Source organism: Cnephaeus nilssonii (genome assembly GCF_951640355.1).
Source record: "Cnephaeus nilssonii genome assembly, chromosome: 24".
In the NCBI taxonomy this organism is placed as follows: domain Eukaryota; kingdom Metazoa; phylum Chordata; class Mammalia; order Chiroptera; family Vespertilionidae; genus Cnephaeus; species Cnephaeus nilssonii.
In genome coordinates this window covers 13,356,845-13,380,105 of record NC_137095.1, presented here as the reverse complement: position 1 = coordinate 13,380,105, position 23,261 = coordinate 13,356,845, and the positions used below count along the sequence as shown (strand labels likewise).

Sequence of the window (23,261 nt, the reverse complement as noted above, 5' to 3'; positions counted from 1 at the left end):
GAGGCCACCAGGGAAGCAGAGAGGATCTTGGGGCCGGAGGGAAGGCGGGCCCTGGGGGATGGAGCAAGGCCTGTTGCAGGGATGCGGGGTGAGGGGCCTAAAGGCGTTTGCCAGGCTGGGGGTCCCTCTCTGTGCCGCCTTCCTCTCTCTCCTGCCCTGGCCCAGGGGCTCCTGCGTGCCCCTCTGCTGCCCTGGGCACGCCTGGGACATGGTCCTCATCCCATGTGGCATCTCCGTAGGTTTACCGTGTCCCTGCTGTAGACCTGGGGGCCCCTGCGTGGCCCGGGTGTTCCTCCTTCCCCTTCTTCCCTAGGGCCTGGCATACGAGAACACGTGGTGGGAAGGGCCGCTTTGGGAGGAGTGGTGTGACTAGGGACCTGAAAGGCTGGGTCCTGGGACGGGCTTAGCTGCAGTCCCTGGGAGCTCCCAGCGCGTGCCATCTCCCAGCAGCTTCCATGAAGGTCCACCTGGTGGGGAGTTCTCCCAGCTCCCAGAAATGCCTCCTTACATCTCCCTCCACATGGAGACTCGAGATTCACGGCCACCTTCACGTTGCTAGAGGACGTGCCTTTGATGTGCGCTGGGTTCAAGTCCCAGCTTCCCCCTGACCGTGCCAGAGGTCACTTCCACAGCTCGGAGCCTCAGTTTCCTCACCTGTGAGAGGGGAAGTGTAGACCCTGCCCTGAGTGTCTAAGTAGGTTGCTATGGTGATTGGGTTGATGGATGGGAAAGCGCCTTGTGAGCAATGAAGGGCCATACAGACCTGAGGAGTCTGCTTTGCCGACGTTGTGGGTTTTAGTGCATCCGGTCATGAGATTCCTTCATTCTGAAGGCTCTGTGGTCGGTCCCTCTCACCGCCCTCCCTCCTTAAGGCTCCCGGGAGGCCTCCTGCCATCCCAGGGAGCATCTTCTAATAAAGGAAGAAGTATCTTTTTTGTGTGACGTAAGGTGACGGAATCTGTGTCAAACCCAGGGCGAGCTGGGTGGGAACCCCCGGGCTCTCAGGGTGTGGGAGCGAGGTAACCTTCTCCGATGAACTGGAAGAAGCCGCTGGCTGTCAGGCTTTCGTGCCAGCGGGACATTCAGGCCTCATTTCAGATCCTAGCTTTGGGGCATTGTCGTCCAGAAGTGTTTCATCCTAGACTTCATTGATTAAGGCCAAATGATTCTGTCCCTTGAGGCGCATGCAGGGGCGTGATGAAGAATACGGACTGTGGTCCGTCCCCCTCCCCCACCCCCACTCCAGCCAGATAAGAAGGCTGTCTGTGACCTTGGGCAGACTGCTTAGTGCTCGACTTTAATTCCAGGAGCCGCCTCACCAAGCCACTGTGAGACCCCAGGGCCCAAAGCCCCGGACAGGGCGCCCTGGTCCCTGTGCCCAGCAGACAGCAGCTGCTGTGGTGTGTCCCTCTGGAGAAAGAAGCGGGGCTCTGTAGGTGGCAGTGTGCCTGGCATCCCTCCGCCTGTTCCTAGGAGTACGGTGCCCAGCGTGTCCCCCAGACGTACCTTGCACAAGCTGTGCCTGGAGAGCGGCGTGGGAGGCCCGTGCCACGGCGGGAGGCGGTCTAGTTGGGCAGTCCCTTCAGCCAGTGCCTCACGGCCAGGTTTCTCCTGGGAAGAGTCTCCTCCCCTAACCAGCCGTGAATGTAAACAACCTTGCCTGGCCCGGCTGGCGTGGCTCACTGGTGGAGCATTGACCTATGAACCAGGAGGTCACAGTTCGATTCCCGGTCGGGGCCCACGGGGACACTGACTGACGTGCAGCTCCTAGTGCTGCCAGCGCTGGGGTGATGGTCCCTTCCACCTGCCCACGGCCCCCAAGATTATGGGGCGGGGGGACGTGGATCATTCTTTAAGGAAATAACGCCTCTGCTTTGGGGTAACATGACTAGTCCCAGTCCAGTGCCTAAAGCTGAACTTAGAGATGGTGAGACTTGAGCTGTAATTCTTTAAGGCGGTTTGGGCAAAACCACCAGCATTATGCAATTGGAAGGCCATCACTCCCTGCTGTTGATGCCTGGGATGCTCTACATACTGTCTGTGTAAGAGTCTTTGGGAAAAGCTGGTGACGCGTGCCTTCCCTCCAGGCTGCGGTTTCTGCCTTCCCAGGCCCTGCTCCCTGACATTCCCTGGCCTCTGCACTCCTCCGGAGGAGCTGTCCTTCCAGCGACAGCCTGGTGGGAAGCCGGTTCCCTCACACGAGTCCCAGGCAGGACAGATGGGCAGCGGGAGGGAGACCAGGGCTGTCCGACAGCAGCAAAACCGTGCTGGAGGGCCAGGCAGTGTGTGCAGGGCGGTGAGCCCAGCCTCTCAGGCCAGATGGATGTGGCCCTGCCTGCCGTGTATTAGCTGTGTGACCTTGGGCAAACGAGAAAACCTCAGGCTTCCATTTCCTCCCCTGCATTCCTGGAATAACAGGATGTCCCCCTGGGTTGTCGCGATGATGAACTGAGACCAGGGAAGCCGTGTGTGCCGAGCGCCCATCCTGCCTTCTCCTTCCTTAAATGTGCTCTCGGGCCGGTCGATCAGCAGCACGATTTTCAATCACCAGGCGATACCTCCAAGCTATGCATGCTACAAGGCGTGAGCAATGCCTTCGGTTCCTGTAAGAGGCTGGGAGGGAATTGGAGCCAGAGAATAAAGCTCCTCTTTTGGGAAATGATTCAGGGAGAGAAGCAGAGAAGTGCAGAGGGCATGCCTTGTTGGGCAGCCCTAGGACCCGGCGCGCCCTGGCGATCCTAGTGGCGAGGTCTGTCTGGGAGCCAGAGCAGGCAGCGAGGGGAGGGTCCAGGCATGGAGGGCTGGTGACTGGTCCCCAGGTGTGCCCTGGGGCACAGCCCGTGCTCACTTGGCCCCTGTCCCACGTGTGCCAATAAAAATTAAGAGATTGATTTTCTTCCGTTTGCCTGGGAGGACTCGGCTCCTTGTCTGAGACAGTGAGTGGAACCCCTCTCTGAGCACAGCTGCGTTTTTAATTGTGTGTGTGTTGTGCTTTGCTCTCACTCATTTCTGGCTGATGAGTTCCTGCTCCCAGTCTGTTGATGCCACGCTCTCGCCCACCAGGGACACGCCAATATTTGATTTTTATCAGTAGGAAAAGCGTGAGGTTTTTAAAAAATCATTTTCTAAATTCGAAGGTTGGCTTGTTTGTTTCATTCTGACACATGACAAAAGCACGAGACTCGTTCTGGGTGGTTTTTCTTCCCTTCCTAAGTCGGGGGTGGGGAGGGGGTTTCAGCAGTGGAGGCTCGGTGTGGAACCAGATTCGATTAGAGCTCAACTTTGGGGCAGAGAGTGGGGGAGGGAGGCATTTTCAGATGCAGCACATCCTTGGGACAATGAGCTCTCGAATCCTATGCACAAGCCATTTCTGCGAAGATTGGTTGAAGGAGCTGTGGCATATGCATACCATCTGAAGGAGAGGATTACAGTACCAGTGTCAAGTGTGAGATGGCCATGTTCCTGTGTTAGTCAGCATGAGCTAGGATATGCTGCGGTAACAAACAGTGCCCCTGCCAATCTCAGTGACTTCAAACAACAGCACTCACCTATGCCACATGTGCACCAGGTGCTGGCTGGAGACCTCAGCTCTGTTACCCTCACTTGGGGACTGAGGCGAACTGGGGGCTGCCTCATGCTTCCACAATTGCCAAGGCAGGAAAATGAGAATATGGCAGATCACACACTGGATTTTTGTTTAAAAAAATTATAGATAATTGACATATATTAGTTTCAGGTGTATAATATAATGACTCGATGTTTGTATATATTGCAAAATGATCACCACACTAAGTCTAGTTAACGTTTATCACATCGCATAGTTACAGATTTTATTTTTTGGGTGAGAACTTCTGAGATTGATTCTCTTAGCAACTCTCAAATATGCAACACAGTCACCGTGCTGTACATTACATTCCCGGGACTTGTTTATTTTATACTGGAAGTCTGTACCCTTTGACCCCATTCACCCATTTGCCCCCTCCCACACCCCTGACAACCAAAATTCTATTGTCTGTATCTGTGAGCTTGTTTTTCCTTTTCTTTTTTTTAAGATTCCACATATAAGTGAGATCATACAGGCCTTGTTTTTTCTCTGTCTGACTTCTTTCACTCAGCATAATGTCCTCAGGGTCTACCCTGCTGTCCCCAAGGGCAGGATTCCTCCTCCTCGTGGCTGAATGAGATCCCATTGTGCGTGTCCCTGCACACGAACGATCACAACTTCTCTGCTGTCCTGTCAGTGGAGGCTGCTTCCTTGTCTTGGGCCTTGTACCGAGTGGTGCTGTGGGCCACAGTGGTTCGCAGGGCACAGCGGTCTCTGACAGAGTGTGGTCTCCTTCAGATATACTAGTATTCTCAGAAGTGGAATCGATGGGTCACATGCTAGCTGCATTGTTTTATTTTTTGAGGAACCTCCTGAAAATCAGAAGGAAGGACGCCGGGGAGATGATTGCAAGGAGGATCTCCCCCTGGTCTGAAAGGGGCATGCGTGTCTGTGCTCATGCATCCCCAGGGAGGCCGCTGCTTTTCCCGCCTTCACTTTGTGCGGGGCACCCCTTTCCTCCTGGTCTTTAGCAGGGACCCTGAGTCAGCAGAGACTTCTGCCGGGTCCCTGCAGCCCCCATGGCAGTGTGCAGCCCCACAGCTCCTCTGTGTGTGTGTGGGGGGGGGGGGGAGGGGGGTTCTGCCCGCTATTGCAGTGCAGCTCCATCTAGTGTTCTCACCAGAGACCTTTGCTTTCTGGGGAAACTAAGTCCCATTGAGGAAAATCTGAGCCATTCCCTGCTCCGCTCCCTTATATTTTCCCCTAGAAGGAGCAGGGAGGGAGAGAGAAAGATGCCAAAAATTCAGCTTGGGCCATCCTGCCAGACAAGACACCTGTTGGAGGCCATCAAGATTCCTCTAGCCCGGCCAGTGTGGCTCAGTGTTTGAGTATTTGATTCCCCATCAGGGCACACGCCCAGGTTGTGAGCTCGATCCCAAGGAGGGGGCCTGCAGGGGGCAGCTGATCCATGATTCTCTCTCATCATGGATTTTCTCTCTCTCTCTCTCCCTCTCCCTTCCTCTGAAATCAATAAGACAATATCTATATAAATTCCTCTAATTAACTGGTGGCTTTATTGTGGTCTAGTTGGAAGAACAAGACCAGAGGTCTGAGAGAGGTGGGAAAGGCTCCAGTGCGGGAAGAGCATCCTGTGATGTGTCCGAGCGGACCTGTCTTCCCTCGGGGGTCTCTCCCAGGAAGGCTGAAGCCTGCTTCTCTTTCTCTCTGTGGATTAGTGCTGCCTAACTAAGTCAGTGTGTGATCAGGGAGGGCTGGTGACAGCGGACAGGCCCATCACGGGCCCGAGACAGCCGGTGTGCCCAGCACCCGGGCACGGCGAGCCTGACTCCTCCTGCCCTGCCCCAGGCCTCCCTGGGGGCTCTCCCTTTATTACTCGTCCCTTCTTCATAGCTTAACACATTCCTCTCTGTGCTTATTACAGTGAGAGGGACCTGCTTCCGCTCCCCCGGGGCTGCAGGTCTCTGGGGTTTCTTTCCCCGGAGGCAGCTGACCTGAGACCTGGCCAGAGGGGAAAGGGGACTTGGTGCCCAGGGTAGACCCTGGAGTCTCCCTCGTGGCTCTCCACCTGGGCAGCTGTCACCTCCGGGGGCATTGGGAAATGTGTTGTCTGGTAGGTGGGGGCGCTGCCTTTATATCCCTTATTTTTTTTATAGGTTTTATTCTTTAGAGCAGTTTTAGGGTCCCAGCAATATTGAGTGGAAGGTACAGAGAGTTCCCATATATGCCCTATCCCCACATATGGACAGCCTCCCCATTACCAACATCCTTCCCCCCGCACCATGGTACATTTATTGCAATTGATGGACCTGAGAGGGGATGTCATTGCTCACGTCCAGGGGTGTTAAAGGCCCTGCCGGGTCCAGCGCAGGCAGAGCCAGCTGCAGGGTCTCCTGGCCCATCCTGGGAGGCGATTGGGACTGTGTATGCTTTGTTGACCTGTATTGTAAGGGCTGTGATTATGGAAGGACGGAGGTGAGCGTAAGGGCCTGGAGGTAAGGGCAGGCTGATGGGCAGTGGTCTCTGTGATGTGCATTTAGTTGAATCGAGCAGAACGGTCAGCGGTCCTGGGAAGAGGAAATGCTGAGTCATCTGTAATCCATCCGGTGAGTCTAATGAGGTGACTCATGCACTCATCTCCCCGTTCTCAAAATTTTAATGACTTTTTTCTCCTTTCCCTCTTTTCTCTGTCTCCCTCTCTCTCTCTTTCAATCAGATGTTGGATCTTTGGATAGAGACTTTAATTTTCTTATCTTTTCTTTCCTGTTTACCATCTCTTTCCTTTTTGTTTGACTTTTCGGAACATTTCCTAGACTTTATCTTCCACTCTTCTTTGACTTTCAAAGTTTGATGACCATACATCCCAAGGGCTCTTTCTTTTTTTAATACTTTTTATTGATTTCAGAGAGGAAGGGAAAAGGAGATAGAAACATCTGTGATGAGAGAGAATCATAGATCGGCTGCCTCCTGCTCGCCCCCTACTGGGGATGAAGCCCACAACCCAGGCATGTGCCCTGACCTGACCAGGAATCAAGCCATGACCTCCTGGCTCATAGGTCGATGCTCAACCACTGAGCCACGCCGGCGGAGCCAGGGACTCTTTCTTACACTCGGCTGTTCACGTTTTCAGTGTCCCCTTGTGTTCTGGGGCAGTGCCTTCATTGATCTCCCTGAGGAGACTGGTGATGTTTTGAAAGCCTTCTGCTGCCCGCATTGCCCGTTTCCTCCAGGTCCCCAGTTTCTGCCATGCCGACGCTTTGCTGCCGTGTCTGCTGGTCCTGAGCCGTTTATTCAGACTTAGGCCTCGGGCACCAGAAATGAATGAGATCTTGCTTTGTGCGCACGGGTGGGGCTTGCCAACTATTAGGCTCCACTGAGGCATGATCTCAGTGTGCCAGTGTGGCTCAGTGGTTGAACTTGGACCTATGAACCAGGAGGTCCCAGTTCGATTCCCCATCAGGACACATGCCTGGGTTGTGGGCTCGATCCCCAGTAAGGGGCGTGCAGGAGGCAGCCAATCCATGATTCTCTCTCATCATGGATGTTTGTATCTCTCCATTTCCCTTCCTGTCTAAAATCAATAAAAATATATTTTGAAAAATAAGCTTGATTTCATTGTGAGACCCCCCCAAATGTTGATAACTCACTGTCTGTCTTTTTTGAGGCGTTGTTTCTCCAGACAGGGTTCTCTAACCTCCTGCAGGGGGCGGTGTGAGGCGAGATGGGCGTGGGTGGGTGGGTGGGTGGGCAGGCAGCGTTATTCCTGGTTTCTATTGTTCCAGAAGCAGGAAGAAGGGGTGCAGCTTCATGCTGTACCCCAGCCGTCCTCTGAGCCTTTCAGGTTCAATTTCTGTGGGACTAAACTGCTGGTTGTGGTGGGATGGGGCAAGGTGACGGCCTGGGAGACTCGGTGCAGCCTGAGCCTCACCCCAGACGTCTGGGCACACTATCCCTTCGGGCACTGGGCTTCCACAGCGGATCTGACTTCCTGTAAATGTTCCCCGTGCAGTCCCGCTGGCCCATTCTTCAGCAGCTCCCTCCTCTCTAGCAAGCTTTCTCCTTCGATTTCTCATCTTCCAAAACGCTATTGAAGTATCTGATTTCCTTCTGTTTGTGCACAAACATTTCCTTAATTTCTTCAGACTTGAAGAAGGAAGGTAAAGACCGGTGCTCGGCTGTCTGTGTTCAACTGGAAATCACTGTGACGTTTTGCAGAAAGTTCCCAGGGTGTTTTCGGAAACAGACCTCTTTTTGCGAGGCGAGCGATTCCCGCGAGTGTGTGGGCCACTGCTTATTGCCACTTTCCCGGTCAGACGTTTGTCACGGCTTGGAGTCAGCCTGCCTGTGCCTTCAGAGGGGAATTCTGGGTCCTCGTGTGCATGTCGCGGTCTCCCATTTAGTTCTGCCTCATTGACGCCTCACCTCGCTGCTTGATGAGAAGTATTCTCCTCATAAACTTGAGGGCGATGTAATGGGTTCTGCAGCGGAAATATTGTTCGAGCCGCGAAACCACATCCCAGCAGGCGCTTCGTCTTGGGACCATGTGTCCTGCAAAGCAGCCATTTAAAACGCCGGTGGCACGAAGCCGCAGAGTCGCAGCTAATTCACTTTATGGGGCTTTTATTTGTACGTATGGGACGGTCGCACCAGCAAACAGAATCATTGCTCCCCCGAGAGCCCCGCATTAAATGTCTGTCAGCCTGTGTTTGTAAATAACCGGATACACTGGGTTTCTCCTGGGGTTAGAAAAGGGTGGCGTTGGGGTGATGGAGACGCAAGCCGTGTTCCTGGAAGCCATCAGGCAGTGCGGATCCTTCGAGAGCGGGGCAGGGACCCAGGTGCCTGTGGGCTAATGGTGATGGAGCTGGTTCCGACGAGACCCAGGCTCACACCGGGCTTGTCTCCCCGCGGGCTGGGCACAGTTGGTGGCAGAGTCCAAACTCCTTAGGCACCTGGTGGCCACGCCGCAGGGCGCTCCGCCCCAAGGCCGTCACCGAGGTCCTGGGTCGCAGGGGCGCTCAGCCCCAAGGCCCTCACCGAGGTCCTGGGTCGCAGGGGCGCTCAGCCCCAAGGCCGTCACCGAGGTCCTGGGTCGCAGGGGCGCTCAGCCCCAAGGCCCTCACCGAGGTCCTGGGTCGCAGGGGCGCTCAGCCCCAAGGCCGTCACCGAGGTCCTGGGTCCCAGGGGCGCTCAGCCCCGAGGCCCTCACCGAGGTCCTGGGTCGCAGGGGCGCTCAGCCCCAAGGCCCTCACCGAGGTCCTGGGTCGCAGGGGCGCTCAGCCCCAAGGCCCTCACCGAGGTCCTGGGTCCCAGGGGCGCTCAGCCCCGAGGCCCTCACCGAGGTCCTGGGTCGCAGGGGCGCTCAGCCCCAAGGCCTTCACCGAGGTCCTGGGTCCCAGGGGCGCTCAGCCCCAAGGCCCTCACAGAGGTCCTGGGTCGCAGGGGCGCTCAGCCCCAAGGCCCTCACCGAGGTCCTGGGTCACAGGGGCGCTCAGCCCCAAGGCCGTCACCGAGGTCCTGGGTCACAGGGCGCTCAGCCCCAAGGCCCTCACAGAGGTCCTGGGTCGCAGGGGCGCTCAGCCCCAAGGCCGTCACCGAGGTCCTGGGTCGCAGGGGAGCTCAGCCCCAAGGCCCTCACCGAGGTCCTAGGACGCAGGGGTGCGTGGGACTCACAGGAGAGTCTTCAATCCAGACGCCCGGGCTGCAGCCCGGACCAATGGACTCAGACTCTTCGGGGTGGGACCCGGCCCGGGCAGTTTTCCAAGTTCCTAAAGGGAGAAGGGACAGTGTGCAAACGGCTCCTAGGTCTTTTTTAAATCCTACTGTTGCTACATAAGCAACGAAACTGATTATTTCAAACTAATCTGGGTTTGGGGAAGTGAACATAATTTACGTTGTAGTCATTTCGGCTCACTGGTTGATTTCTATGCTGTGATGTGGTGGATTTTCCTCTGAATTCAGAATCCAGGCAGCCAGGGATGTCCTTTCCGTGGGTTTTGTGCCCGTGGGAAACATCGGAGCAAAAACAGTGAGAGGGCGTGTGGGCAGGGCCGAGCCCTGGCACCCCGGCGTCACCGGCCCTGGTCTCTCTGTGTGTGCAGGTCCCGTGGCTGTCATCAGCGGGGAGGAGGACTCAGCCAGCCCGCTGCACCACATCAACCACGGCATCACCACGCCCTCGTCGCTGGACGCCGGGCCCGACACGGTGGTCATCGGCATGACCCGCATCCCGGTCATCGAGAACCCCCAGTACTTCCGCCAGGGGCACAACTGCCACAACCCGGACACATGTGAGTACCGGGTGGAGCGCTGTCCCTTCTGGGGGCGGAGGGGGGAGGGAGGCGGGTGGCGATAGGCCATGAGGCTGGGGTTCTGGAACCTTCTGGGGTGACCTGCTACCTCCTCACCTCCCTTCTCTAAGAGACCCTCCCTGTTTGTCTCAAAACCTGAAGAGTAGCCTGGGCCGAGGACGCCACGGGCAGAGTCCCAGGCGCAGCAGAGGCGGGACCCAGCCCCACAGGGGAGCGCGCCCAGTGAGGCAGGGGGCGCAGACTGGCCGGCCTTCTCGGTAGACCTGGCCTGTGCATTTAGGAAACGTACCCCGACTCTGCCCTGGCGGCTCCCCTGAGGGGGGCAGACCCGCCACCCCAGCCTCCAGGAGGGGGGGAGCGAAGGGCCGAGCGCCATTTGAATGGGGACATCTCGGCAGCCGCCCCTCCAGTGCCCGCAGTGCGCACTCCCTGAGGGTCCCATGGCCGCGGCGCTAGGACCCCCACGCCCCTGCAGGGCCTCACTCAGGTCGGGCCTCAGGCACCTGTCCCATCCTGGCCTCTCCCCTTCTGTTGGGCCCAGCTCCTTACTCTGTGTGTCTGCTGGGGCCTCTCAAGCTCTCGGGGGCTCTGGCTTGGCCGTCCAGCCAGCGGCTGTTCCCCTTGCCGGGTCCCCAGATTCAGTCTACCCAGCAACGGCAGTGCACCCCCTCTCCCGCGCTCCTGCCCCCCAATGTCAGCCACTTCCCAAGGGAGCACAGAGGCCCTGAGACTGCCTCAGAGCTGGAAGGGACAGAGATGGGCCAGGGTAAGGCCTCCTTGTAGGACAGGAAAACCGAGGTTCTGGCGGGCTGGGGCTCCCCTTCTCTGCGCCCAGACTTCTGCCGTTGGCTCTCTGGATCGCGCCTGGTGCTGGGGTCGGCCTAGGAGGAGAGCCTGGTCTTGCTCCCCGTCGGAGCGCTCTGTGCTGGGCCCCACTCTTTGTAGCTCCCAGAGCTGCCGCTGCTCCCCTGTCCGTCTTACAGCAGCGGGCACCTGGCTTCCCCATCGGGCTTTGCTTCTGCTCTTCTGGCTTCCGCGAGAGGATCACCAGTGGGAGGACGGGGCTTGAGTCGGGACGGGGCGATCATCCTCTCCCCCCCTCCTGTGGGTGTCAGCCAGCATCGCGTTTGTGGGAGCCCATCAGCGTGGTTAGAGGCAGGACTGTGATTCAGATGCAGAGCGGGGCGCTCAGTGCACAGGGCGCTGCTGCTCTGGGACGGCTCTCGCCTCAGATCAGGTTCGCCCTGGCCGGACCTGGGGTGGCCGGGGAAGGCCTTCTGTGGCTGTACCATGGGGCACCCCGTCTCGGTTGACGTCGCTGCGTTTTCTAGGGTGGCGTTGGTATTGGAAGAGAGATGCAGGCATGGCTGTGTTGAGTCTGCACTTGATTCTCGTTATTCGCAGTAGTTATGTTCTCTAAAGTCCCGTGAGCACTGCATTGGGGCCGCGGAGCCATTGCGCCTAGAGGACATGCGGGGTTAGGTTCCTGCCAGCCCCTGGCCACAGCAGTGTCCTCGGCTGGCCAGGACCAGCTGCTTCGTGCATGTTCTGCTTGAAGACTTCTTATTTAACAGGTGCTGTTGCGTCACTAACATTGCCCTCAGGGTCGACAGTACCGACGCACTCCTAAACGAAGCTTCCCTAACCCAGGAGTCCTACCTAACACCCTATTCGCTCCGTAAGGCACCCCAGCTTCTTGCTCTTGGGGGCATATCCAGCACTTCGACTCTGTGCTTGTGGGACACGCACAAGAAGGTTTATTTGGTCTCAGCTGGGTTTGTGTGTGTGTGGGGGTCAAACATTTACCCCCCTCGCATGTCTGTGAGTGACCGTGAAAGTGCGGCCAACATTGGCTTGGGGTTTCACATACGTTTTAGGGAGTCTGATACAGACCCAGGAGGGGACAGAGAGGCGGCTGGTTAAGCACAGACCCAGGAACGCTGAGGATGGCCTATGTCCTTCCGTGGACGCTCTGGGCTCTCCTCTGGGTCACGTCTGTGCTCGTGTGAGCTCCCGATAGCCGGCTGTCGGCACAGGGCCCGATGGGGTGAATGTGGCTCGTGGGAAAGAAGTTCAGTGTAAGTGGAGACCCGGGGGGAGCGTGGGATCTGCGTGTCCTGTGATGTCAGGCCCCTGCATCCGGGCAAGGGTTTTCGCCAGGAAGCCGTGGGAGGAACGCCTTCGGGCGGGGATGCCAGCGCCTTCCAGGATCCGACAGGTCTCGTATGAAGGAGGGGCCGTGGCGGCCAGGGCAAGGCGGCTGACAGACCTGAGGGACAGGGAACAAGCAGTGCCTCCTGGCAACACGGGAGCGGCTCCAGGTCAGACCCCTGCCATTGGGAAAGGGCTGTTCCAGGGAGGCGGCGCGTGTCCTCTCAGTAGACAGCAGATGGCCTTACTGGTTTTCAGAAAATGCGCATCGGGGACAGACCCTGCACGGACGCCCCTCCCTCCCGAGAGTGCAGGCCTCTGGAGACAAAGGCTCCATCCGCCCAGGGAAGGGACTGCGAGTCACCTTGCCGTCTGCGATGAGACACTGTCCTACGTGGTTAAGGCCGCAGGCGCCCTGGCGACGAGTAAGCAGAGGGAACCCCTACGCGCAGTTAGGCCAGGGACTCGTCCCGGGCATGGATGGCAGGAAACGGGACTAAGGGCGGGAGGTGCTTGTATTGCGGGCCCCTCCGGGTCCCCGGGCTCTCTCGTCGGCTCCCTTCCTCATCCATGTGTGGTTGGTGGTTACACAGGGGAACGGGCTCGGGGTTGGGTGGCCTGGGTCAAGGGGGACGGATGGTACCTCAGCTCACTGCGGCGACCCCTTTGTAGGGTAAACAAATACCGGATTGTTATGTGCACCTGAGACTAATATAATGCCATCCTATCAATGTCATCTCACTAAGGAACAGCAAGAAACAACAGTGTCATGTGGGAGGAAAGCGCAAGGACATAGAGCTGCCTGACTGCTGCCTCACGTCCTCACGCCCCCGGGGAGGGGTTCGGCACGGAGCGCTTCTCATTCCCTGCGCATGCGTTTACCGCGGTGGCGGGGCCTCCCTGCCGCGTGGTAGGCTGCTGGCCCTCTCCGGCGCCTCGCTGCCTATCTGTCCTCAGTCGGGGCCGCAGCATTTCTCATCGCGTCAGGGCTGCCAGGATATTGAGAGATCGCCTCGTACACTCCCTTATCAGATGCCTGCCTCCCCTCGCCCACCATCCAACAAGGGCTCTGCGTTTGACACTGTCTCTTCTCCGTGTGTTCAGCCTCCCCAGGGGCCCTGAGAGAGCCGAGCGAAGGTGCCCCCATCGGGCGCGTCCCCAGAATCCGAGGCCCAGTAGCCCCTCACGGTTTATTTAAAGCCCCTGGTTCTCAGAAGCACCTGGAAAAGGATACATCCCTCCTTGTCACACAGCCGGTCGGGGGACGGATCCTATGGAATGAGATGCCCAGGGCGGTCTAGACGGGTCCCTGGGGAGAATTAGGAGGCGTTTGTAGCAACGCTGGGCCCTTGGCTACCTTTGTCCGCCTGTGACCGCCCTGGGGCTGCCACGCTGGGTGTGCTGGGCTGGAACAGAGGCTTCTTGCTGTCAGCAGCCATGCTGCAGCCCTTCCCCAGGCCCTGGGAAGGCTCCTTGGTCTTGAGGGTCTCTGTCCGTCTCCTTTTCCAAAAACCCGGATCTCAGAAGACAGCTTTGCCTCTCCGTGAGAGAGCAGAGGCCCTCGGGAGGCTAACCTGTCTTCTCCTCCTCCCCCTCCCTGTCCCCAAGTCAGGACTTCCGCCTGCATTCACAGGCTGTCTCTGCCTCCACCTTCCCAGGCTCAGCCATCTCAGCCTCTGCCTCCCTCTGATCCCGCCCCTTCCGCCCTCTGATCCCGCCCCTTCCGCCCTCTGATCCCGCCCCTTCCTCAAGTGCCTGCAGACAGGGACCTCTCCCTGTCCTGCCAGCCACTCTCCCTCACCTCCCCCTCCAGGTACTGCCTGCCTCCTGCTCACCACTAACCTCTTCAAGTTCCCGTCCTGCACCCCCTTTCTCATTCCATTCCCCCCCGAGAACCCATGAGTGCTCCATCCTGATCTCTTTGTGAAACCTGACCCCATTCCTTTGAGTCTCTTCTCTTTAAGTCACCCCAACTGTGCTGATTTCTCTCTCTTTCACCTAGTCAGTAACTATGAAGGGCTTGTGTCCCGCCTTCTTTAGGCTCCGAAAACAATAGGTAGCAAGAAATGTGTGGTCCCTGCCATGAGGGGCTCACTGCGGACCGCAGCTGATGTCCAAGATTCGAGGGGATACCCTCTGCTCCCTGGGTGCACTCAGGGAGTTTGCTGTCTGCTGGTCCCCATTGCTTCTTTCCAGATCTCCAAGCCCACCGCCAGCCCCTCTTCCCGCCCTGCAGAGCCCCACACCCCGTCCTTCCTTTCTGCGCCCTCTGCTCCATTCCAATCTGGCTCATCTCCAGCCTCTTCCTGGGCCCATGCCAACGCAGCGACGTCTCCCTCCTGGGAACCCGCGCCGCCGTTGGGTAAATGCCATGCTCTCGCCTGTGACTTTGAGTCAAATCTCAGATGTGTGTGTGTCTTATTTCCCAAGCCTGACTTGATGCTCATTCCCACGAGTGGCTCTTGTGTGTCCCTTACTCCTCTTGGGCTTTATTGCAGCTGCTTGAGGGCCTGGCTCCACTCTTTCCCCAGGGCAGGTGCGTGATGCGTCCCCAACACACCAGCCTACAAGGCAAGGACTCGCGCCGAGATCCCGAGCGGAACTGCTCGGTCCGGTCTGTGGGCTGTGTCCCTTCAGCCAGGGCGGTGACTGCTCCAGAAGGGAGCGAGTGGCTGTCTCCTCCTCCCTGGCCCAGTTGGCCACGGAGCTGCCTTTTCTGGAAGAGCTGCTGCACGGCCAGCCCCCAGCTGTGGTGGGAACGCAGCCTTTTGTGCGTAATGCAGTATTAATAGCGCATCGGCATGATATAGATTTCTGTCATCTTCTCCGCTAACAAATATCGCTGACTGCGGGTAATGATGGGTGTTTATTCCCAGCCACTTAGTTTAGCATAATGGACTTGCAGATGAAATATAGAAAATGGGCTCCTTCGTCTGGGAGGCTGGGCCCTGCTGCCGCTGCTCCAGGATAAACCTCTCTAGGTGTTTCTCTGCAGAAGTCCTGGCGGCCCTGCCTGGCGGAGGGAAGGGATCGGGGACAGGCCGGGCTGGGAGCTCCCCCTCTGAGAGTGTAGCTGAAGAGAGGAGGCTGGCCTTGTGGGCGGCTGTTTGCTCTGCGCAGTGGAGTTAGGACGCAGGCTTGGCTACATGTGACGTGGGGAGCATAGGACCGATGTGGGGGTGGATGGTTCTGATGCACCCCATCCTTCATCCTGCTGCTTGGATCTTGCCGGTCCCCGTTAGGGGACCTGTAGGCCGAATCTTGGTGAAGATGACGGTGATAGTTTGCCTGAGCCTTCTTCACCAGGTGGGTGTCTCCAGGCCTTGCTTGCTAGGCCGTCTCTCGTGCAGCATTCCCAATGAACAGACGTTCGGCTGGCTCCCTTGGGTGTTTCTTCAGCGCTGTCTTTAGATCCAGTTAGAAGAGCAGCAGACCCTGAGGACCCCGTGATGCTAGACTGGGGGAGCCAAGGAGGAGAGGACGACTTGGACACATCACCAGTGTCCTCTTGTCTGGAAAGAGCCGATGGTGCCAGAAGGGATGTCTTGGAACCAGGGCAGTGAGTCCTGGCCCGTGTGCTTGAGCTCGTCCTGGGGGTCGCAGCCCCTGGAGATGACCTTCTATGGGGTGCTGACTCCCCAGCCCCCGACTGAGGCATCATCCAAGCACGGCATTTTGTTATTTTTCCCCCCATCCCAGGAAGGAAAAAAATCAAATGATGCCATTTCCCCCAAATTACCTGAAAACGCTCTTCATCGCTGAGCATGCACTTAGGAGCTGTAACCAGCTAGTCCAAAGGGGACTGACTCATGTCCGTCTCCCTGAGCCAACCAACCTGCCTTCCCATTGGACACCATGACCTCACCTGCTCTGTGCTTCCTGCCATAAGCACACGCTCAGTTAGCTGCATGCAGTCATGCTAGTTAAGTCATCAGGCATAATTACGCTCACCATGAATACACAGTAATTGGCTTACAAAAGTCCTTCAGGAGTGAGTGTGCCTCATGGTGGAGGAGGCGAAAGTGATGGGGTCCCCAGCCAGCCCGTAGTGATGCCATTTCCGGGTGGATCGTGAATCCCGGGGAAGTGGCACCTGACGGCGGAAAGGAAGGGTGGGTGGGTCCTGCGTGTCCTGCCCAGAGCCCTAGACGCAGAAGGACTGCTCCTCATCTTGGCACGTTGTGGCCTCCGTCTTATCTTCAAGGAGTGAGAGCATTCGCTCCCTTCAAGATCTGCTCCAGCTCAAGGTTTCCCAGGGATACCTCCACTCCTTTCTCCTTCGCTGCACCCAGGCATCCAGTCTGTATCTCAAGGGGGATCATTCTGAACCGGCTGAGAAATACATGCAGGGGTCCGATGGGACTCACAAGGGGGGCTTTATTGCTAGACTTTAATAAGTTTGCTCGGTCCAGCCAGCTTGGCTCAGTGGTTGAGCGTCAACCTAGGAACCAGGAGGTCGCGGTTCGATTCCTGGTCAGGGCACGGTCAGGGCACATGCACCAGTTGCGGGCTCCATCCCCAGTGGGGAGCGTGCAGGAGGCAGCCGATCAGTGATTCTCTCTCATCACTGATGTTTCTATCTCTCCCTCTCTCTTCCTCCTGAAATCAATAAAAAAAATTTTTAAAGGAAGTTTGCTTGGACTTAAAGCCAAAATGGGCTCCTTGATGCCTCCCCCAGTCTTGAACTTGGTGAGCACAGACAGGAGTTGGGTCTGCAGAGCCGGCTCTGTCTATCCAGTTGCAGTGAGGACCATGGTCTGCCTCAGCTTTTGCAAGTCAGGAAGCCCAGGGCTCCCTGGAATATCACACACGCCGAGGGGGTTCCCCTGGTTGGCATTAGCCCTGCCCAGAAGGGAAATGTGATGGTAAGGTGACGGGCTTTTCCCACCTTGCCCATCAGAGAAACCACACGGCTCTCTCAGGGAGGAGCCTAGAGCGCAGGGTGAGGGACGGGCTGGGGTTACGTCCCAGCTCTCCAAGGAGAGGGATTCCTAGTTTATGAGCAGAGGCTAAAGGGCAGGGAAAGGAGAAAAGACACCCCCATCCCTGGAGACGGCAGGGGCTTGGTCAGTGTTGGTCCCTATTGGTATTCTCTGTGCAGAAGTCCTTTTCCAGGGGAAAATGGCCGTCACTCCATTTCCTGTGCGTGAGCATGTGAGTCACACCCTGATGGGAGGCGCGCCAAGGAGGCTGGGAGGTGCTTGTTCGCCATGTGCAGTGTTCTTGATGGTCAACAGCGCTTGGACCCAACGCCGCCCACCTCTTAGCCCAGAAGCCCAGGGTCCAGCTGTTCCCCTGCCTCCCCCCGCTGTTCGAGCACAGGGCTTCCTAAACTGTGCTCTGAGGGTGGTTCGTAGGTGTTTCTCAAAAATCACGTTCCACGGTCAGTAAGTTTGGGCAAAGCTGGGTTGACTAAGTCTTTTGCTGTGGGATTCCGAGAGCCTGTCATGGCAAAGGTCACTGCAGATTTGCAAGAGGGGACTCGGTCTGCAGCACATCCCAGATTTCTTGAGCCTCTGTGCCTGGTATCTGAGGGACCTCCGCAGCATCTCTGGACACGGCTGTTCAGGGGACCACCTTCGGGCTATTCTAGGACTGGGGGTTCTGGGTTTGTCTCCCCGGCACATGTTCCCATCCGATAGTGCCCACATGGCATGCACACCTCCTTGGCACCCGCACTGTCGCATTTCTTCCCAAGCCCCTGGGAGTGGCTGCGTGCCATGGAAATGCCAAACGCAGGGGCAGTGACATTCTTCTGGATTTCTGGGAGAGCACTCGGCGCCCTTCATGGGAATGGACCAGGTCTGTCGTTCTCTGCCCAGAAGCACCTGCAGGTGCCTCTCCCACTTCCTGAACCCGACCCGGCCATTCCCCCTGCGTTCCTTGTCGCCAGGCAGATCTGCCGCTTAAGCCGGAACTTCAGGCAGCTGTTCTGAAGGATGCAAGATGCTGTCTCCAAACCCTTGTGTGGAGGGGCAACGCCCCCTCTTTGGAGAAGGAATGGAATAAATGGAGTTGCAGGGTCTGGCGCCAGCTGAGGGGGAGCTGGAACTTCTTAGGAAAGAAAGTGAAATGGGTGCGGGTGGTCCCAGCCCGCCAGCTCAGCGGCTGCGTGGCTGTGGGCCAGACAGCCCCCCTCGTTACACTTGCGATTAGGAAATTGGCCACCACAGCTGCATTCTGAGAGGAAGTGGCGCGGGAAATTGAAGGGGCTCTGTCAACTTGTGTAAGTGGCATGAACACGATCATCCTTGTCTTGACAACACCATTTTTGCAACTATCGGTACAACTCCTGGTCCACATACGCTGTTGGGGCAAAGCTTGATGGTGTCAAAAATAGAGGGTTTCAAAGTTTGAAGTTATTTCTGAAAAGATAAGAATCCTTCCCTCCAACGACTTCTTCCTCCCGGCGCTAAGAAATAGCATTTGTCACCCGGACCACAGCCAGAGATGCTCTAGGAGTCGCCGCGGTAATATGAGGGCTGTCAGGACATGACGGATGGCGATGAGCAGAGGGCTCAGGCCAATTTCCTTTCGGGTTAATAAGACCGAGGAGCTGTGGGCCCAACGAGGACTTGGCAGGGAGATTCATGGTGGGACTCTCTGGTTTGCTTTTCACTCTTTGTTCCCCCTCCCCCTCGTCAGCAAACACTATTTTGTTGAAACTGCAGTGACTCCAGGCTCCCCTGCTCCCTGTAAACCCGCCAAGTGCCCCGCACCGGTTACTGTGTGTCTGTGCCCATGTGGTCCCCTCTGTAGTGAGGCTTTAAATGCCCATCTGCTCGAGTGACTTCCTTTTGGCTTGTTCTTGCACGTGAATGCACAGCCCTTTCATTCCTTCTCAGCAAACTTATCCCCGGGGCCTCCAGTCAGGAACGGACAGATATGTATGTGGGTCTTGCTCATGTTTGTGCACATGTTTGTGTTCATGTTGGTGCACATCCTGTTTTGGACACGGATCGTATCAGTGAGGATCCTTTGGACTGGAAGGTCTAAGCCCCCTGGGCTTAAGCCAGAAGGAAAGCGGTCATCACATAACTCAAGTAAGCAGCTAGGGGTGGTTCCCCAGGAAGCACACGAGGGCCCCGGTTCTGCTTTCCTGTGGTTCTCTGGCCTCAGCCTCTCCGTGTCTTGCTTGACCACCAGGCTGGCTCGTCTCCTGGTTACAAAATGGTTGCACCAGCTCCAGGCATCACAACCAAACACTCGGACCAGGGGCAGCACAGAGTTGTCTCTTCTTGTGGGTTGATTGCAACTGAGGACACCTTTCCCCCAAGCCCTAGCAGTCTCCCTGTCCTGTTGGCCAGAATTATGCCATGTGCTTGCCCCTAAAGCAGCCACTCGAGGCTCATCCAGACTGTCCCCTGGGCTTGGGGCTAGGACGCACTTCCTGGGAGGCCTGCGGCCGCCTGGAGAGGAGTGGACGCCTCCACAGCACCCCCCACAGGGCTTGTGAGCGAAGAAGAAAGGGGAACGGCTGTGAGGAATGACGGTGCCTGCCACCCAGTTCTCCAAGGCCTCGTGGGGCAGACGTGGCGGGAGGGAGATGAGAACATCGATCTCATGTAAATGTCACTCCTCGCGTTTCTCCTCTCAGAGAGAGCAAGCTGGTAATTTGTGGTTTTGTCATTGCTGCTCTGCCTGGTAAATTGTCCTGCTAATTTTCAAGGCTGCACTTACACGCCCGAGCAAAGAGACACTTCTTCATGTGGTTTTAGCTGGATCCGATTATCCCGCTTGAGCAAGCTGTGTGGATTCCGGGCGTGGCGGAGTGGCCCTCTGGGAGCCGAGTTTCTGGAGAGTAGGTGTTAGCAGGGGCTGGTGGACCCGGGTCCGAGGGGCAGTAGTGAGAAGGAACAGCCCCTTTCTAGCACTTCCATGACTCCTGTGTAGGCAGCCACCCCTTCACGTGCACCCCAGGAGGCCAGCGAGAGGTCCGGAGGCCTGGGGGTGCAGGAGCAGGACACAAGCCCTTGGAGCCGAGGTGGCCTTGGCCAAGTCTCTCTCTCTCTCTCTCTCTCTCTCTCTCTCTCTCTCTCTCCTTTTTTTTTGGCCAAGTTTCTTTTGATCCCCTCCTGTCGGGTGTGGAGCTTAACTGTGGCCAGCTGGGCCTCCCGCTCGCACTGTGTTAGCTTTGGTCCCCAGAATGAGAGTTGCTGGCGACGCCGCCACCATTCGAGTGGGATTCTGTGGAGTTGGGCGGCTCTCACACCACTGGTAATAAAGTGTTGGGACTAAACTCCTAATGGCTCATTGATTGGATGAGTTATGCTCAGTGTAATTCTGAAAACAGATTTCAAGTATGCGCTTGGGGATTTGTGAGGATTTGTTACTTAGGAGCTGCAACTCAATCGAGGCTGGTCTGACAAAGACATCAATATGGTAGCCGGGCTGGGGCCATGCTGTCCGTCTCCCCGAGACCCCCTCCCACTCCCTGGGCCAGGACAACTTTCCAGAAGGGAGTGTGGGCAAGTGTGGAAGGTCCCCTTCTCCTTCATAGACACCCCGTGGCCGGGGTCTTGGGAGGGTCATCCTGATTGACCCAACCATGCGAACCCCTCAATGTTACTAACGTGGACAGGGACACGCAGAGCCTGGATTATTCCTTTACATCCTCTGAGTCAGGAAGTGCAGAAGCTGGTTTTTGCTTTTCTGGGAGCATCCACTCCGGGGGAGAGCCAAAGAGACATCTCCATGAGGCCTAGGTTATCGGCCTGTTGGCATACCCAGGCGTCCTCTGGTCCGCTGCGCATCCTTGAATCCCAGGCCCGAAGAGGGAGCTGTGGGAGGGGCTTTGGTCTGGGGCTGGGCTTCTAATGCCCGTGTTCCTTTGGCTGAATGTCAAGTTCACTTGGAGACAATAAGAAAGCCAAGGCAGGTCCCTCTGTGGGGAAGCAGCCACCGGCAGATCGTACACAGAGACCTCCCAGCACACCTGCAGCTATTCACCTTATGTATTCCTTTCCCTCTGGCCTATCGGGGACCTGAAGTGCCTTCCATTTTGGGGTGCAGGGTGGGTGTGAAACAATTGAGGGGTGTTATAAATGAGTCTCCCTGAGGCAGAATGGGGGGCTCGGTAAGACGGGATTTCTGAGGGAAAGTGGTCAGTGGTCTTCTTTCCAGAGCGTCTGCTCCCTCCCTCCATCTGCACCTCTGCCTGCGAGGGTGTTTCCCCTGCCCTTCCCGGGGGTAATTTATGCCCAGCCAGTTATTAGAAAAAACAATATTCCAGGGAAGGGAGGACGTGAAAACAAAACCTAGAAGAAAGGGGAAAAATTACCCTCGGCTCTAATAAAGAAATTACTGACGTGCTACATCACGAACCGTATTAATTTTTAATGGCTGAGAAAGGAGTTGATTTATAATGCATCCTTCTCGGCTGCAGCGCCTGTCCCCAGCTAATAAATAAATGACAGGTCTCCCGTATTAAAAGTATCCGTCATTTCACACCGCTGGAATGTAAACGGGAGAGGCATGGACCCAGAGGCCTGGGAGGGGCAAGCCCTGCTGGGCCAGGGTGGAGAAGGGGCGGGGCTAGTTCTGAAGGGGAGGTCAGCTCATCTTTCCTCCTGGTCTGAGCCCAGGGACCCGGAATAGCTCCAGCTCTCCTGTGTCCCGGGGAAAGCTCCCGGGAAGGGGGGATGGCATGCTTAGGAGCAGTGAGGGTGAAAATGTAAACCCTGGTCCCTAAGTAGAACTACGTGTCTTCCCCAGGCACTGTAGGCCTTAGGCGTTCAGCAGTCGATCTTGTGTTAGTGGTCTCTCTCTGATGTTTGATGCGCAAGTCTGGTTCACCTCTCTGTGCCTCTCAAGAAGAATAAAAAGCCTACTGCGTGTGTCTGGTTCCACAGTGATACGTGCTCATGGTAGCTGTTTGGGGAAAGTCCAGAGAAGTCTGAAGAAGAAAGTAGGGATTACCCCACATACCACACCCGTGAGGACTGCTGTGGACATTTGGGTGCACTGCCTTCCAGTCTTTTTTTCTTCGCGTAGATACATACACTGACAGATAACACACGCAGATATGCATATGCCAACACGCATGTAGATGTTACGCAAAAAATGAAATCCTCTTCTCTATACGGTTTTATCATCTGAATTTGTCACTTCATAAGTCATAGACCTTTATTATTCCATCTCATTGAAGAGTATGCGGCTATTTTTAGTGGCTACAGATGTGTGGCCAACATGCTCACGGCGCCATTGTAGAGCCGGCAGTCAGGGACAATGCACGCCTCCATTCTCCTCACAGTGCCACCCCAGAGTAGACACAGTGCCCCAGAAAAGCGAGGACAAGAGACAGATTCCGCACAGAGCTCATCATTACGGAGCAGCTGCTGTGCTGCGGGGTCAGTGCTGGGAGCTGGGAAAGGAGCAGAGTGGCGTGGCCCCGCCTGAGGGGTCCACCCGCAGGTCCCCAGGGACCCAGGCATAGGCACAGAGACCCTGCAGCTGAAGGGCCGGTGTGTGGAGAGCAATGGCTTGTCCTAACTAAGGGAGCAGAGGATGGGGTGTCTGAGCCACAGAGCTGCAGAGGAGCTAGGTAGCTAGAGATGGAAGGAAAGGGCCTTCCAGGCCACAGCGGCAGTAGCTGGAAGCAGGAAGGGGGCGTGGGGGGGGGGGCAAGGATGGAGGTCACAGGTGACTGGCGAGGAGGCCCTGGGGTAGAGGGAGCAGGGCCTGTTGATGTATTACATGGTTGAGGTTACTGAAATAATAACTTTGATTTGTTTCATAGAACTTACACTTAAATGTCTTTGTTTACCACACTCATCATTGTTACCAGTTTCTCAGAAGTAGGTAATAACTCGGAAAGCAAAGACGCCATCGAGATTGTAATAGAAAAGGTAAAACGAAGTAGGTGGTTCTCTCTGAACGTAGGGACATTTCCTGGCAGACATAGACAGACCCCTGTTCCAGACAGGCGTGAGCTCCAGCAGTCCCTGTGTAAGCCTTCAGCTCAAGGGACGCTACCTAGAAAATGAGAGTCAGTGATTGCCGCCAGCAGGCTTTGACTCCCTCTGATTTATTTCTATTGTCTTCAGAGGCGTCTGGAAATGGAAGCTTGCCTGGGCTTTGAGACGGGAACTCCTGCCCTTCCACGTATGCATTTAGCTCTTGATTTGTCGTGTGCATTTCTAAGATAGGCCGCGCCTCTTGCTTCCGAAAAGGAAGTAGGAAAGCCTCTGAGGCGGGAAGAGGAGGAAGCAGAGGCCGTGTTTCTGTGAGAAACTGCT

General features: G+C 56.6%; 1 protein-coding gene across 7 annotated transcripts in view; it reads left to right on the top strand.

Moving 5' to 3' along the window:
- NTRK3 (neurotrophic receptor tyrosine kinase 3) overlaps window positions 1-23,261 on the top strand; it is a gene marked incomplete at both ends in the record, with an annotated part of 228,155 nt that overhangs the window by 118,581 nt on the left and 86,313 nt on the right. For all 7 annotated transcript variants that reach the window (XM_079764236.1, XM_079764235.1, XM_079764234.1 and 4 more), the window contains one exon: window positions 9,664-9,852. In XM_079764236.1, the coding sequence (XP_079620362.1) occupies window positions 9,664-9,852 (189 nt within the window). The remainder of the gene's footprint in view (window positions 1-9,663; window positions 9,853-23,261) is intronic.